This window comes from Tachysurus fulvidraco, chromosome 1 (genome assembly GCF_022655615.1).
Source record: "Tachysurus fulvidraco isolate hzauxx_2018 chromosome 1, HZAU_PFXX_2.0, whole genome shotgun sequence".
Taxonomy (NCBI): Eukaryota; Metazoa; Chordata; class Actinopteri; order Siluriformes; family Bagridae; genus Tachysurus; species Tachysurus fulvidraco.
This window is the reverse complement of record NC_062518.1, coordinates 21738043-21755747: the sequence shown is the minus strand read 5'-3', so window position 1 is coordinate 21755747 and position 17705 is coordinate 21738043. Positions and strand designations below refer to the sequence as shown.

The 17705-nt window shown below is 40.8% G+C and overlaps 1 protein-coding gene across 4 annotated transcripts; it reads right to left on the bottom strand.

The window, feature by feature from the left end:
• Window positions 1–1703: 1703 nt before the first annotated feature.
• On the bottom strand, window positions 1704–16482 carry smg7 (SMG7 nonsense mediated mRNA decay factor). 4 transcript variants are annotated; one of them, XM_027156944.2, is made up of 23 exons: window positions 16324–16482; window positions 12836–12867; window positions 12588–12705; window positions 12230–12362; window positions 11804–11975; window positions 11630–11701; window positions 11296–11446; window positions 10955–11090; window positions 10425–10587; window positions 9952–10108; window positions 9308–9378; window positions 9147–9207; window positions 8734–8853; window positions 8218–8635; window positions 7965–8106; window positions 7500–7885; window positions 6949–7296; window positions 6114–6263; window positions 5771–5854; window positions 5303–5456; window positions 5031–5201; window positions 4784–4932; window positions 1704–4642 (listed from the first exon to the last, which is right to left on the bottom strand). In XM_027156944.2, exons 1-23 carry the CDS (start codon window positions 16347–16349, stop codon window positions 4529–4531), a joined length of 3528 nt encoding a protein of 1175 aa, XP_027012745.2. In that variant the 5' UTR covers window positions 16350–16482; the 3' UTR covers window positions 1704–4528. The 4 variants fall into 4 exon arrangements, with proteins under 4 accessions (XP_027012745.2, XP_027012746.2, XP_027012747.2 ...); XM_027156945.2 differs by lacking the exon at window positions 16324–16482 and adding an exon at window positions 16180–16317; XM_027156946.2 differs by lacking the exon at window positions 16324–16482 and adding an exon at window positions 14719–16128.
• Between the last annotated feature and the right edge of the window lie 1223 nt (window positions 16483–17705).

Here is a 17705-nt window from a genome sequence, read left to right as displayed (position 1 = left end):
CTATCCACCCATCTACCATCTATCTATGCATCTACCTCCCTATCTATCAATTAAATTATTCAGAATTAACGGATGAACAGATATGAAATGCTTGAATAGGATGTGAAGTATTTTGGGGTTTGTTTGCTTGAACAAGAATTCACACAATTTGCTGGAATTTTTACATTTTTCCTACCGGTGTTTCTTTGGGTGGAAAAAAAAAAAACTCTGGCTTAGGCCACACCCTTTTTGGGTTTCTAAACACTTAATATACATAAACAGAGAAATTTTAGAGCCCAAATACAGTGGCAAGAAAACGTGGTTATCTGCAAAAAAATGTGACACGCGTATAGACAAAGCCAACGCCAACAACACACAAACAATTGTAATCTTTCATGTTTTTATTGTATCCCATTAAACATTCACAATGCTGTGAGGAAAAGTAAGTCAACACAAATTTAATAACTAGTTGTTAGTAGCAGCTTTGGCTACTAAGTCCCAACAAAGCATTTCTTGCATCTATGGATTAGACCTGCACAACGTTCCGAAGGAATTTTAGTAGAACTGCTTCATCTCAGGTATGTTCTTGAGGTCGTTCCACAGCATCTCTATGGGGTTAAAGTCTGGGCTCTAAAAATTTGGATTTACTTCAATATTTAGGAACATGTTCCCTTGTGCATCATCTAACTTCTACTGTGTTTCAGCTGTTATTATCCTCTTAGGTATCCCTTGAATGACGTCAATTGGCCCAGACCATAATATTCCGTCAACTGTAATGATCAAGGCTGAGGTGAGGTGTGGCAAGGGAAAACTCCCCGAGATATGAGGAAGAAACCTTGAGAAGAACCAGACTAAGAAAGGGAACATTATCATTTGGGTAACACTGGACAGGAAATAATATCGATGTAAATAGTATTTAAGCACTCAGATGTTTTCCATTTCTTTTTTACACCAGTCTTAGTGCTGCATGTTCTTCCCAAACAATTCAGCATTCACAGTAGCATTACAGACCCTCATGGTGAACTTCGGCAAAGTTCAGCGACACAGACTGGGATTTTTGTGGAAAGCAGTGGCTTTTTTATGTAGCATCCTGGCCATGGACACCCATATTTTCTTCATTGAACACTTCCGCTGTCACTCCATCTACGCTTTATGAGATTTTTCAACCCTTTCCAGACTATAATCTCCAAGTCTAACTTTGCCAGAGTCATTACTCTAAGGTTTCACATTTTCTCAACCTACTAGGAATATTAAAAATAATATATCAGAAAAGTTCATGAATATGCTAATTTGTCAGTTGATGAAGGCCAAGCCAAATTTGAAGAAATTTCTACATGAACGCAGTAACTCTAAATGGCTTTCACCCTTTTTTTTTAATTACTATGTTGTATCCTGGTCCATGTACATTATGGACAGCTTTTATCAGAGTAATAAAAAAAAAATCACAAATGCAAATCTTCTGTACATCCTAAATATTTTTTTGCCTTTATCTGACATACAATAAACGGTTTCTATAGCAACAACAAATTTATCATGACTACAACTTAAATTTAAAACAAGCATTTCACCGACAATAAAATTCATATTTAGGAATTTCTCCCATTGAGGCAATAAAGGCTCCCTGTTTAATGAATATGCTACTAATTTCCCATAAACACACAAGATGAAGAGCTACATTGCTTAAGCACCAAAATGGAAAAAGAAATGACATGAGAAAGGAAGAGGACTTTTTTTTTTTAATTTATTGAAGGCATAGCTGATTTCAGCATTTCATGTCTGTCAAAAGAGGCAGGAACAATAAATCAAGCCCATCTCAGAAGGAGACATCATCATCAATATGTGATCTAACCTCTTACACAAAGATCCTCTAAAAAGATTTGCTGGAGATCCCCTCGATTCCTAAATACCCAAAAATGTTATTTTTCATGCAGACTTCCAAAGGGATTCTCATAAAACGTGGTTGGGTGTCGTTTTAGCTTTCTCTGTCAAGTGGCTGTATAAAGCTGGTTGTTGTTTCTTTTTTTTTTCTCCCCGGACGTGTATTGGAATGTTCATATTGCCACTGTTAATGGCAGCCACCGTCAGAAACCGAGTAGAGGAAGTGGTATTATTGACGATTGTTACGCAGTAATCAGCAAGGTTTCAGGGGGGTGAGGATAACCTTTAGAACCAACTGCCTAGTAAGTCAAGTGCAGTTGATGAAAAACTCAATGTTTGGGGTGATAATAAAAAGGGACAAAGAGCAAGTGACTGAAGCCTTAACTGTGCTCATTAGATCTTTTGATACGTTATAAAGTAATTTCCTTAAGGTTTAGCTTGTTTTATTATGCCATTTTAAATCTTTTAAATACATTTCTTTTTTTTTTCTTTTTTAGATGCAACGAGAAGCACGATCACACAGCAAATAGAGATATTTAAAGTTGTCTCCGATAAAAAGTCTCTACAGGAAAATTAAGAAAAGAAAAAAGAAACAAAAACAAAATGTGCTTTCCCTTCATACGCGAAACCACTGTTCTTCTTAGGCTTCTATGGCTGGTACGCCATAACCATAAAAAGAAAAGCTACTGAAGACATACTTAGACATCGAAGCTTATCCAAAACTGACCTCCAGCCAGAAAACAGCCAGTCATTATTAAACAGAGGCACAAAACCGGGCGTTAACACTTTTTCTCTGTAGTGCTGCATGTCTAAACTTCAGAACGTTATCTCAGCAGATTAGAACAGACAGTAATTGATTTTTCAAAAGAACAAAATCTTCAAAACCCCTTGTTGAACCAGATCAGAGAAACAAAACTCAAGCTAACTGAAACTTGAACAGAAACAGTAAGATCAGCAATGGAGACAAAATCTTATAGGGCTTGTCCAGAACAAGCGCTAACCTATTGAGTCACAACTTATCAGAATGCGGCTAGGTCTGTATTTATCCGCATTCTTTTATTATACAATAGTAGCTATTTTGAGGAACAGCACAAAAAGCTTTGTCAGGTTTCTTTTTGTTTTTTTTTCCCCCCTAAAGAGTGATGGAAGAAAACACCAGTTTCTTTTGATCAACCCTGGGGACTTGATACAGATTTTTCCTGATCCGGTTGCAATTAGTGGCTATGGAAATGTTCTCGTCCCTTCATTCAGAAAACAGTTCATTCATTCATTCTGCTTGCGTTCCTTCTGCTTCCCCCTCCCACAATGCTGAACCAGCAGCGTTGATGCTGGACCCGTTTTTTTTTTTTTTTCCTTCTTCTTCGCTAGTTTTTATCTTCGAGACGCTGCCAACCATGATGTTGGTGATTCTTTAAAAAAAGAAAGACAAACAGACAAAGCGAAAGAAATACTACAAACACTGACGAGGCACCGGAAATTTAAAAGAAAAAGGGAAAAAAAAAAGGAGAGAGTGTGCGAGCTGGAAAATATTATATTAAAAAAAGGCTCAAAACTTTGAAAGGCAGAACATGAACGAATGGAGCTGCTTCGTAAGCAAGTTAAAGCGTTGCTCAAGAAAACAAGAAGAGCTAGAAGGGATGGGGGAGTAGAATATAGAAAGCTCCCCCCTTAGCAGTAAACTACTGAACATATTAATTCAATATTGTCTCAAAGCTAAAACCGCTACATAACAAGTCACAAAATACAGTATTGTTAAATGCAATCTCTATTGCAGCTAATGATACTACACTCAATATCTAGAGTCTAAGGCCCTACCTCCGTTTGATTCGTTTTTAAGCTATAATATTATGGTGCAGTTCATAGCAGTCTCATTTCTAGAAGAGCAGATAACAGACACCCCCCCCCCCCCCCCAAAAAAAAAAACTTCCAATAGATATCTAACTATATCCTGTGCTCGACCAACATAGGTACACTCGTTACACCCACTGCAATATACACAGCACTTTATTCTCACTATATCTTTCCCACCCTAGACACAGAGCCCTCCTCCAATCTAATACGTTTGGAAAAGTTCATCCATCCGTTTTGCCCTTCCATTTCTACCAGTCCATAGACACCCCATTCTTCTCTCAAAAACAGAAACGCATACACAAACGCACACACACACACGCACCCAAACGTCATCACTCTCTCCTATGTGCTGTGAATCAGTCCTGCAAAGCAGGTAAAAGCAGGTGACAAGGTCCGATCCAGCGTCCAGAGCCCGAATGAAACAGGGGAAGTATTTTTTTTTGTCCCTTAGAGGAAGCAGAGTGGTGATCAGAGAGGGAGTTCCCACTAAGTCACCCTCCATGTGACCGGTTCTGCAGCGGCTACATGCTGAGCAGTGCGGTATATTAGGTGCTTTTTGTGCCCTCCATGCCTTTGAGGCGCAGAAAGACAAAGATGGAGAGACGGAGAGAAAGAGAGAGGAGAGGGCTGCACCTCCCCTGCCGCTCAGACAAGCGGTTGCTTTGGAGCGTGTCGGTTCACGCCTGCCGCCGTCTCCAGCCTCCACACGCAGATTAACGCCGGAAAACAAATTTCCGATTGGAGCTTGTGGTTTTGCACCTCTTCTTTGTCTTCAGTATCGTTTTCGCACAAGTGCTTTGCACCCGCTCTGTTCATCTCTTCAGTGCGGCGGATTCATGGTGCCGTGACCACGCTGCTGCTTCTGCTTTTGCTGCATAAGGAGCTGCTCCAAAGCAGAAGGGCCTGGTGGCATCATTGAGCTCGACCAGATAGACTGAGGACACACAGAGGCTCGATTATAAAATTAAACTGCTGAGCAAACCATTTGAAACAACAGAGATCCAGCAAATATTCTCATGTCCCCTTTACCGAGCTACTAATATCAACACCTATCCTGTTACTGTGAAAACTGTACCTTGAAGCTGTCGAGTAAGACAGTGGATGAGTCGTCCATGGGCATGTCCTGGGCTGCCCAGCTATTGGTTGGGGCACTCTGGTGCCAGCTGTTTGGTTCTGGGGCAGATGAGCCAGCAGGCAAGTAATCTAGCCCAAAGCCACTTACGCCTACAGACGAAATAGTGACCCAAAGTTCAAGATCTCCATTTAAGCATAGAAATAATGGTCATAATTAACGTTGAAGCCTCAGTTTAAAGAAAGCTTACCAGTCTTTTCAGGCTTCCAGCGGTCAGCTGTTCTGCGGTCACGGCTGTCTGGTGTGCCGATGGGGCCAAAATTGGAAAAGGGCAGAGCACCGTGACTGTGAGTGGGAGGCGATGATGGCAGACTGCTCGGGTTTGAGGAGTGAGGGGATTGGCTGGCTGGGGTTGAGTGATCTGCCAACAGAGGAAAACAAACTCTTTTTAATTAGCAGTTGTGTATTGTGTATATAAATACGTCCACACGTTTTTACACGCAGCTCAGAAAGATGACCTACCTGAGCTGGCAGGAAGAGAGGGCGACCATGGAGTTCCTTCAAACAGTGAGTAAAGAGAATGTTCCTGGTGCATCATGGGTACATCAGGCTTCGGTGTGCCTGCTATGTTTTTACCATATGCCTCGCTGAATATGCTGTTGTTTTGGTAGTTCTCCTAGAACACAGACAATTCAAGAGCTTTTTATATGATTACAAGATCAACACGATGCCATTTGTGTCCGTTGTTAAGAGCAGTTATTAAACCTGCCTTTAACTGTACATGGAAATGACACCTGAACACTAATTGGTTGCTGTTTCTCACAACTTTTCAGACCTAGTGCTGTTAATCAGTGAGAAAGTAATCAAACTGCACCAGATTCATGAAGTATTTCGGTGGAGTGTGCTGCCATCTAGCGGTACAACCACAGCTCTTCAGGCTGCTGGAACATTACTATACTATAATAATAACAAATGACATTACTGATTTACCTGAATGGGAAAGACGGAGCGGTGTAGAAGAGAGGACTGGCCCATTACCTCTGATCCACTGTCCAGCCTGGACTGGCTCGACAACTACAAAAAAAAAATGTACAAGCAAAATAAATAGGTTCTGGAGGAGAACTACGTGTTTAAGCATTCAGCTAGCTAGCTTTTTAAAAAAAAAAAATCAAAAAAATCAATCAAAAATGGACTGGTACATCTCTACAATTAACACAAAACCTGACGCATTAACGTAGACACAAACAAAAAAGATGAAGCAACAGAGATTGTAGATAAGAAGGCAGAGGAATAAAAAGCCCTGCCGATAGAAATAGGAGGGAAAACAACATACAAACATGTTTCTTCCAGGAGCAGAATTAAGAGGGCCGGCCAAGGCCTGGTAGAAATCATGAGGCTTAGAAAAGACCAACTCCTCCTCCTCCTCCAAGTCTGCCAGAGTTTTTAACAGGTCTGGAGGAAGAAGAGGAGAGCTCTTGTTGTCCTAGTGAAAGATGAAGCACACAGGAAAGGAAGGAGGCAGAAGAAAAATGGAAGAAAAGAGAGAGAGAGAGAAACAGGCCTTTAAGAATGAGAGTGCCTGACAAAAGCAACAGTTTAGCTTATCTCTACTGGATTCATGGAAACAGCCACGTTAGTATCAGTCAAACTAAAACGGTCAAGACATTTCACCAGCTTGGGAAGAATAGAAAAGTAAAAGTTTAAGGCATGCATCTGCTATTAGTACTGTACTATAGAGCTCCACGTGTAACAAGATCTCCAATCATTACAAAACGCTCACACAAAAATTAATCAGAAATCAGTCTTGCGCCCACACATGCAATACTCGACCTAACAAGACAAAACGTATGCTAGATTAACTAACCTTCATTTAACCTTAAATCAGAAAGGGGTCAAATTGCTTTAGCTGAAGTATTCTGGAGGTCTGGAACTTTGTCCAAATTCATATATTTATTTCTTTTTTCTTTTTACAAAAACAAAAGCTAAACAAATGTCTTGATGAAGACATAATTGTCAAAATATTACCCTTATTACTGCGATTACGAATTTTCACTTCTTAAATCGAAGTTAGATTTTAAAAAAACCCATCATACATTGTCAATGCAAAGAAATAACACAAATCAATTAATTAAAAATAAAAAAAAATGAAGAATCAAGTATCAGCAAACCTCATAAGGTGGAGCTCTGGGCGTGTTCTCCTGTTCGGGGCAAAAGACTCCAGGCTGGTGTTTTCCCATCCTGTCTGCCAAGCTCCCCCTGTTCTCAGTCATACGGTATGGTGGATCCCAGAAAAAATCCGGCATCTTCACTTCCTGGAAATTCATTTTCTTTTCCATGCTAGGCTGGGGGGGCTGCAGGGACATAGTTGGGGGTATGGGGTGCTCAAAGAGCTTCATGTGGTCCTGTGCAGGCATGAAGAATGGTTGTTTGACGGTCATAGGCATCTTGGACATGGAGGACGGGGCCTGGTGTTGGCTCCACATTTGGCCAGCCTGCTCAGATACTGGCATGTATGACTAAGAAACAAACATTTAATGACCATGAAGACAGAATTGTAAAAGATAGTGTACTCGTAAAAATGCTCCCATACCTTCAGATATCACATGATACTACGTGACAAACCTAGCGTCCTTGACAATGAGAATGAATTGAAAAACATGTATGAAATCTAAGCCAAGGAAGACAACGCTTACATTTATTGTTTACTTATCGTCAGTACCTGCGGCATGCCGGTGTGGTGAGGTGGACTCTTGCCCAGCTGAGAGGTCTGCTTGGTGGGTGACTGTTGCTGCTGCTGCACCTGAAGCTGCACACTCTGCTGTAGGGCTTGTTTGGAAGGTTGTGGAGGAGCTGGCTGTTGTTGCTGGGGCTGAGGCGGGGCTTGAGGTTGAGGAGGCCCCTGAGTGAGAGACCCAGGACCAGAGGGCCTCTGCTGGCTATAGGGAATGTGTGAGGGCTTTCCAGATTGCACCTGATTGGGAGACTGAGGATGAGAGGTAGGCTGCAGGAAGGAGGTGGGGACAGACACACCTGTTGGGAAGGTGAAGCCAGGATTCATAGAAAATGCCACAGGGGGTGGGATCACATATGCAGGTGGAGGAAAACCTGGTGGAGAAGAAAAGAAATCACGTATTTGTACATAAAAACTTTTGTTACAGAAGACACCGAAAGGGTAGGTTTGTACCTGGCCTACTGGGGAGAGGAGGAAACGCTCCTGGGTGATGTATGGGAATGAACTGGGAAGAGCAAGTTGTCTGCGTCTGTGTGACGGGAGTTTTCCTTGCCTCGGACACTGGAGTCTTCCTCGTTTCTGCCTGAGTTTTCACCTTCACAGACGCGTATGAAAAAGAAAAAAAAGGAAACCAAATGGGCTGATTCAGTCATGCTAAATTCCACAATAAGAGGTGCACAAATATCAGAAAAAGGATTCCACTCACCTGCTTCCCTGCATCCAATGCTTTCTCGTGACAGTTCTTTTTAACTTCACTCTTCCTCTTGCCATCCTTCTTCTGTTCATTTTTCAGTGGCAATCCGTTGCCCTTGCCAAAGCCTGCTCGCTCCTTCCCTCCATCCCTGTGCTGCTGGTTACGGCTCTGCTCACGGCTTTGATCACGAGGTTTGATGTTCTCCTTGAACGTGACTACAGGCCTCTCGCTGCTGTCCAGACCGCTGCTCTGGCTCTTCCCCATGGAAAGTACTGACTTGAGGCCAGAAGAGCCATCGTTAGGATTCTGCTCGCCGTTCGATGATTCCTGCAACACAGAAGGTTCCTTCTCCTGTGGCTCTTCCACCGCCAGCTCAGGGATTTCGGTGAAGAAGAGAAGTAATCCATCACTGATGTGGCACTGGATTAGGCTGTAGAGACAAGAGTGACGAGAACGTTAAAACGGTTCAGAAAATGTGATACATAAATTTAAGCATGGACAAAGAAAGGGGGGAGAAGAGATACTGACCCAGGGTGGTTGTCTGCCACCCACTTGCCCAAACTGATGAGCCTCTGATGACGGGCATGAACTATGAAGCTGTCTCTGCCAACTGCAATGCCCTGGTGTCCTTTGGAAAAGTCTAGCAACCTGGATCATCAAAATGCGTTTAGTTTAACAAGTAGGACACGGAACAAATATAACAACAGAGTAGAGGTCTTGCTGGACAGAACGACTGAACAGAAGAGCAGCAGCTTTAAACGCAATTCTTTGTTTTCTCATGCAATTTAACATGAAAATATATACATTTTAAAAAGTCACGTGGGGGGGGGTAATGTGTTATGGAATTTTACAGTACTCGACTTCAAACTCTAAGACAGTTTCTTGGTATTATTCTGAGTGCAAAGCTTCTGATTATGATAAAGTAATTAAGGTTAAGTTACCTCAATGCCGGCCTCAAAGCCAAAAAGCCTTGGAGCTCAAACTCTTCTGGGAGTGGAGTAGCTGTAACAGAACCAGACACAGAGCTTCAGAACTGATTTCCATTACACGGCGCTGCAACGAGAGGCATGATAATGCGCCACTAAATATATCTACACATTACCTGATGAATTTGACACATCCTCTTCCTTGGGCTGGAAGCTGTTAAGTATGGACACCAGCCATGGCCAAATGCTGTGTGAAGATGACACATACATCACATAAATCAAGATGAGGCGCATAATAAAACTTGCTGTTCTGCCAAACAGCAATAATCAACGAACGGCAAGGAATGCAATACATTTTCAGATTAATTTCATCCAACAAGGCCCATATTCCACATAGCCTGTGCAGCACCATAGCAGTACCTTTCCAGCATTCAATTATCTAGAATACTCCAACTTGACGAGAGTTCACGTGTGATTCATGCGACACATGTAGAATTTTTTCCCTCCCTCGGTTTGTACGCAATAAATCCATGCAAGAACGTATAGGAAAAACTACCTGTGAAATTAGGTAGGAGGTTACTGTATATAGGGAACTGATAATATATATATATATATATATATATATATATATAGGTGACAAATAGATCAAATCAGTCACCTATATACAGTAACCTCCTACGTACACTCACAGGACGATTTATCTAAAGGTAAATCGAAACAAAAAGGATGCACTCGGCCCTGGGGTGGTGTTTGTGGTCGAGTTGTTCTGCATGGTACAAATCAACAGCTACATGGAATTGAAAAGGAAGAAACGTCTTACTATTGTCTGTGTTCAACAGCGCTCTCGGTAAACACGCCTGACCGCAGCCTCAGCCAATCCAGGGACACCTTGATAGCTGGCAGAGGGCACTCGCCCATGATCTCCTCCTGGTTCTTGTTCAGTAAGGCTCGGCTGCACATCACACCCAGGAAAGACACTGAAGGAAAAGACGCTTGCATTAGAACAACTTAAAAGTCAAAAGTGCTTGAATATGGCATTTTAAGGTAAGAGGTTAAACGATTATAAATTCGTACATGACACTGGAATGACTAAATTCCATATTTTGCTTAAATTTGACATATGGCTATGCAAGTAGTGTGATAAACCAGACAATTGTTAATATTTAACGATTTAATATCCAACTCTCATGTCACATTTTGTTGGGCTCAAGAATCTTTGCTATTTGATCCAAAATTCAGATAACGCGCATGTCAATCAAACGCAGACTTAAAATCGATGCAGGTGGCACTTACTGAAAAGGCCGAGAAGCTGGATCCAACTGAGCTGTTCATCCGAGCTGAAGCTTTGGTCGTCAGTCTCATTGCTGAAGTCTCGGAGGTGATGCAGCTCGAACAGGTTAATAACGGTTATGTGGACGAGCTGCTGAGAGCTGAAGGCTTTCTGGAGAATCAGTCGCTGTAATAAAGCCATGAGGAAAATGAGACCGCGTGTATACTGTTACCACACTGACTAAACATTTGAACCAACTGGGCAAGTGTGTAATATGAGCAGCGAGCTTGGGGCCAGAAAAGATCCGGATAGGCATAAAAGGCTACTGAGCTTTAACAAACAGCAACCTAGTTCATCTTGACTGGGAACATAGACTAGAAATTGCTGGACTGGAAGCGTGCTTGCCTGCATGATTTAACAATGTTTTGGTGCAGCCTAAACCAGTTGCACTACTTCAGAGACGTGTCTCACCTGATCTTCAAATGATTAAACATTTCTTTCACCTGAGTGAAATACGCATAAAACGAAGTAAGCACAAATGCTGCCTGCATACCTGAAACTGCTCTTCCAGCTTCTCCCTCAGTGAACCGAGTTTCTCCAGGCTTTTGCTGAGGTAAACATGTCCGTGGAATTTGATGAAGGCCTTGATGAAATCGGACACACTCCATTTCGTTTTGACCTCGTCGCGGCTGCAGGATGTACAGAGAGAACGGTGTAATGAAATCACCAAAACATAAAGGCTACTCGTTAATATATACACGTCATTCCCAACTTCTTGAGACCCCTATGGATATGAAGCAAATACCAAAGTGCTAGGAGATGAATTTGTCAAGCTATTTAAAAAATAAAAAAAAATAAAAAGAGAGAGAGATTAAGAAAAAGAACTCTGCGTACCTCTCGAGAGCCTTAGATAGCGCTTTCTGTAAGTTGGTGGAAGCTGCTGGAAAAGGGAATTTGACTGCAATGCTTCTACAGTAGTAGAATATTGTTGTGAGGTGGTCTCCTTTAGAGGAAGCCAGGATGGCCAGCTGATTGTATGGTTGACCTGGTGGCAAATCCAGACAGATCAGGATCATTGTTAGAAAGTTATTCGAGTATAGGTTAACAATGTTTTCATCGGTTAATTCTTAATATAGAATTGCAGCAGTGGTGAAGTCACAATGTGCTGATGTGAATGTTTGGTGCTAAAGGTTTATTAAATAAATAAATAATAAAAAGGGTGACCAACCATTTGATGGAACAAGCTGAGCTGCGTGTCTGTAATAGGATTCTGCCTGGCTTGTCTGGTTGCGATATCGTGCTGTTGTAAGGGAGGAAAAAAAATTTGATGCGGTAAAAACAGTCAATTCAACGGTTAATAACCACATTAGAGTCAGATTGAAGAGTCTGTGTGAAGACTCACCGATGTCCCCCAGGTGGACAAGACAGTGCTGGCAGATGTAAGAGCAGGAGCTAGGCTGTGGCTTTACAATCGCGCTGGAGTTGCACTGTTTATTGCTGATTATGCCGAGCTGAGATGACTTCACCCGACATGGTAAGTCTACATTGAACACCGTGCACAGCTCCTGCAACAACTGAGGAAGAATTCCCATAAAACACTATTCTGTAACCAGTGAACCGCTTCAATGAATATAATGAAAATTCAAAAATTACACACAGTCTTAACAATGAGCCTCGTTTATCAAGCTGGATGTGAAGAGATTTATTCAAAATGAAGATCCTCAAACTTTAGGGAGGGAAAAGTGGGGTCAAGCACAGAAGGTAAGTAGGAATTGTACAGGGATGTTTTCTTTGTTCTGAATTCATTGTAAACTTATCAGCAACTCACCTGTGTGTAGAATCCACTAGCTGCCTCGAGAAAGAGAGAGAGATTTGCCTGTACTTCACTTCGGTTGGGGTTGGCTCTGTTTTTAGCCTGACTCTGTAGTGTTGTTATCTGATTCTTAAAAGCATGGTTCCAGCTGTTTTTTTTTGTTTGTTTTTTTTTGGGGGGGGGGGGGGGAAAGAGAGATATAAATCATTTGGAAAGGATTTACCTTTTATACATATTGAAAAAAAAAGGCTTTAAAAAAAAAGAATGTTACAAATGAGACACCTGGTCCTCAAATACACTATTGGTGTAATTTACTCATAGCAGTTATGATGCTAAAAGATTTAACTTTAGTAAGAGACTGATTTTCCCATACAGGTCTTGTTCGACTTTCTTGTCCAGAGCATACTCCAGGTCCGTCACCAGCATTTTCTGGTATAGGTCCTGAAGAGCCTGCCGTGATGTCCAGACCTCTGCAGCGCCAAGCTTTGAATCTGCAAAGCACACAAAATGCTAAATCATGCAGGAACACAACCTTACAGATGCACTAGAAATATGCTAACTTTTATATCGCACACACAAAAAAACAAAGTCATCATATTCACATGTGTAATATGACCATACCTGTCATGTCAGCCTTCAGGGCCTCTGCCTGGCTGCTCAAAGAAAAAAAAATATATATATAATAATCATCACTTATCTTATTGCACACTAGTAAAACAAGACAACAAAAACGCTTGACATTCAAATCCCCAGTACAGCTATATAATGTATATGATCCATGGGCATTCGAGTAGAGCGGATAAGGAGCACAGTTTTGCATTTGAGCAAAATAATTCCTATTAATTAGGTAAATATTAATTATGTATAGTGAAAGGCGGTGGCACAGATGTCACACAGAAGAGTTCAACCTCTCAACAGAACAGCAGTACATTAAAAACATTTCAGAACTAACTAGATCATTTAACACCCAAGTAGGAGAACAATACAGTACACGTCAAGTTCAACGTGGTCTCACAGAGGTGTCTTGAATCTATTGGCAAGTGTTTTGTAAACACCATTAGTAATCCAATTCATTGTGATGTATATAAGTGTTATTATATTGACCGTGAACACTCGCATATGCTCTCATACGTGGGCGCTAAGTTTTCCCAGTTTTCAGTCTCCTGTCAAAAAAGTCTTGTTCTCGTGCCTATTTCTGGTGAGAAAGCGATACGACCCTGAATCAACCTGAAAGCAAGAATGACAGTGGAAATGCAGTTCGATCGCTTCAGGATATTTGGACTCCTGGCACTGGTTACTTTACATTTTCCTTTTACCATATTTCTGACTAATAAATGTCAAAGTTGTAGGAGAAAGTCTTCAGCCTCAGCCAAAACAAAACCTCAATTTCTCTCAGTCCATCAGACACGATTTAGCAGATAGAAAGCTGCAGAAGTGACCTGACCCAAGAGAAACCATGCATGAATAATATGGACACAAACTGTCAAAGCACGGCACCAGCAGGCCTCTGATGTTTTGCATAACTTGGCAAGGGAAAATTGCACAGACTCAGCTTGGCGAGCGTGAGAATATCAGCGCTCTATCAAATATGAAGCTCTGTCGAGAACAAGGGATGGTGCTTAGACAGAACAGGAACTGATGAAAATGCACCCAGCAGCAACAAGTAATGCTGTCTGTAAAACACACACACGTTACACTTCGCATACTCATCATATACAGATCCCAGGTTTATAATTATACAACGTATGAAAGGACTGACGCGTGCAACGTCAGAAAACAAATCCTGGCCATTCGGAAAACAAAACCTTTGTACCTTACACGTGCCTGTGTGGGTGTGTAAATTTTACGCAGAAGACCACTATCTAATGTAAACTTTGTAGACCTTGAACATTATGTCAAAGTTAAATCGGTTGTTTTCTTCACCATCACAGTCATAACAGAAAGTCTTATCTGGAGCAATTTCCAGAAGTGCTTTGGGGTCTCTGTTAAAACGTTTATTTTTATTGCAAACTAGAAATGAAGGACAGACCGGTCTGTCTGCATATAACCTTACACCATAAACAATGCACACGAGTAAGAAGAAAACATTGACTTTATACAAATATACTAAAAGGCTGATAAACCGTGAGGCCCGCCATGTTTTCTATTGACATGTAATTCTGTTGCAGCAGCTCAAGACGGTAGCATAGGCTGGAACTCAAATCACGGGTTTATATCAAACTCATTCTATTAAGTGACTGTTTCCATGGCAACAGAACATTTGCAGGAACTTGTCGCAAGACAACCTGCATAGTCTGATCTGGTTTAAACAATCTGGAACAGTCCATTTTCTGTAAGAAAATACAGAAGAGTCTACAGGACAAATTTGTTCCTGTTATTGCTTGTGCTACAGTGTCCCCCACAAGCCAATCGCTCAATCAGTTTTTCTTTTAGAAGCCAGACAGTATATAATGAAGACCCTCTGATAGCCCTGCAAACACGGGGTAATAAGGAAATTACATTACCTTAATGTAGTTGCCCTGCTATTGGTGGATTTTTGACCAGCATAGAAGTACCGGTCCCGTTAGTCCTATGCTGACTGGATTACTTTTATCAGCGGGACGTCTGTAATCACCTATTACGTGCCCGCTCTGTAATAAAACTCCTCCATGCAGAAAATAAAATAATACTACAGACAGAGGGAGCTTCTAGCAGGTTGTATTTGGTCGCGTACGGCGTCACGCAACCATTCGATCACATGGCGGCCAACGATGCACTGGATTAGAACAGGCTATTTAGTCTCTACAAGACTAAACACTACAAACAGCTGTGATGGAAGCATACTATGAAGTGGCATCTTGCATCTGCTAAAATGATCACATCATAAGATAGAGAAAAACATTGCTACGGCTCGTCTGCACAAACAAACAAATAAATGTGTAGCAGTTGTTAAACAGGAAAACAGTAAATAACCCCAGGACCTGTCCATGTAGGGCTTTTGCTTGTGGCGTTACGTATGTAAGCTCTATCCAGACTGTAGTTTCTTGTCACTGTATGACTACGAACATTAACATCGTTCAATCCAAATACGACTTAAAACTACTAAACTATGGCTCGAAAGATTTTTTTTTTACGTCTTTCAAAGCAAATCAAAGAGTTTCTTGAAGATGTTAAATGTAAGATGAAATATTCCAAAGTTTGAATCCTTAATAAGTATTTGGATTTGTTCATTTCTTGATAAATGATTTGTTCCTTAGACTGTGTTGCTCACTATAGACTCGGTCTTAACTAGTTAATTAATAGACTATTAGTTAAACAGTAAACCTCTCTCTCTCTCTCTCACACACACACACACACACAGGTGTGTGTGTGTGTGTGTGTGTGTGTGTGTGTGTGTGTGTGTGTGTGTGTGTGTGTGCGCGCAAACCAAACTCGGTCTCAAAATGAGCAAAACAAACCAGAGTTACACGAGCAATAACGCACAAATAAACGTCCCCAGATGTTTGTGCGCGTTCCCAACGACATCCTCGCACATCTGGGCGCGTAAAACAGGCAAATAAAAAGGCAAACAAAAACACTTTGTCTAAAATAACCAAGCAACGAAGACAGACAGCTTCATAGCTAGCTAGACCGCAGGAATGTGAAACCTTCTCCACAAACAGAAGCAATGTAAAAGCTCACACGCCAAATAATAATATTAATGCTATATTACTATTAATCGTTATTATTAATATTAGCTGTACAGGGCATAACAAAATGGCTCGTGCTAAACACATTTTCTACATGCTGCGTCGTTTTGTTTGCTAACGTTAGCTTCAAGGAAAAAGGTTAGCGAGTCGAATTAGCTGGGCATTCGAAACGAGAAGACGTAAAATAAGCAGCTAGTCTACACTAATGTTATAAAGTGCAGAACGATGAATATACGTAGATAAACACATGAACATCTTAGTCTTACAAGAAATTTGTTCGAAATTTGTTTCACTCACCAGCGCTGCTATTTAGCTTAGCTTAGTTTAGCTTAGCTTAGCTAACCGAGCACTCGGAATAGCTATTCCTTAGCAACGCCTGGAACTACTGACTCGAAACACGAGCGTCAAGCCGCGGGAAGTCGTTTATTGACGTTTTCTTACCGCAAATATTGACCACAGAGGTTCATCCTGCCGGACTATTAAAAAACCGCAAGTCCAGAAGCTAAATCTACACCCGGCGCCATATTGTCCATCACTTATAGCGACCGCTTGCTAGCAAGAAGAAATGCATGATTATTTTCACACCCATAATTCGACAACATTCCGTCAAGTCTCACTACGATTGGCTGAACGGTCTATCAATATAAGCCATCAGCCAATCATACATCAGGAGGCGTGACTTGTTAGAATATCAACGGGGAGTTAAAGTAAAATAGCAGGAATCGTCCTCTAGAGGGCGATCGTGAGCTGTCGTCGTTTTCAATCTCCTAGTCTTCACTGCGCAAAATTTGTGTTTATTAGCTATATTACAATGAAAATTTGCCCTGAATATTAATCTTTATAATGAACACAAATCCAAGATTTAATTTATAATGAAATTCATAATTAGACTTTTTTATTTTTATATTTACTTTTTTAATTTAGATCTATTTGTTTGACTATTTTTGCTTTTGGGTAAAAGATTCCTACATTACCCACAATGCAGTTTTTAGTACCTGCCGATAAAAATACGATTGAAATGTATTTGTTTCGTTATATATTAAGTTCTATTAGAGTAATCAATTGTATCATATTCCAAGATAAGCTGAATCTCTGCTGTAAATCCATGCAATTGTGTCAAACAACCGCATTGCATTCTGGAACTTTGAGTCCAACAATTGCTGTATTGACAATATGACATGATCATAGTATGACAATATGACATAAACATAATCATTAAAAATGTTTTACAGTGAATATATTTAATGTGTTATAGGGCTGAAATGTTCTTAAAGTATATCACATCAGCTAAAACTGCTATAACATGGGAAAGTTGATTATCTTGTTACAGTGACAAGATGTGGAATATATTAGGCAGCAAGTAAACAGTCAGTTCTCAAAGTTGATGTGTTGGAAGCAGGGCAAATGGGCAAGCGTATGGACATTTAATGAATGAGTGTGTTATTGTGTGTAAAGGGAAAAGCCATTATGCCACAGATCCTTAGTGTTCCTGAGATAGGCCATAAATCCATCAGGACCCTGACCATGAAAAGGCAGTTACTGATTAAATACATGATGAACCTGCCAGCCTAATTAAAACTGGTGTTCTTTTTATTTCACAAGAAATAATGATGATTTCTCTCCTTTCTTTCATTTAAATTATTAAGGCTTTTATTTATTTGATTAAATTTTAGCTCCTCAATTTAATTATACTGGATAAAAAGGATTAATAATAAAAACTTTTACCATCTGCCTCATGGTTGCCAAACAAGAATATGTTCCTCAACCCCCTCCTTGTTCAACAAAGTAAGTACTGAGCAGCCAGTGAAAGACCCTCATTGTTT

Excerpts from the sequence above, each read along its gene's own strand:
- smg7 (XM_027156944.2), bottom strand. The coding sequence starts at position 16,349 with ATGAACCTCTGTGGTCAATATTTGCG. Across the intron at positions 12,706-12,835 it reads CCTGAAGGCTGACATGACAG|ATTCAAAGCTTGGCGCTGCA; the intron begins GTATGGTCATAT and ends TGTGCTTTGCAG. Across the intron at positions 5,457-5,770 it reads GCTCCGTCTTTCCCATTCAG|GAGAACTACCAAAACAACAG; the intron begins GTAAATCAGTAA and ends TCTGTGTTCTAG.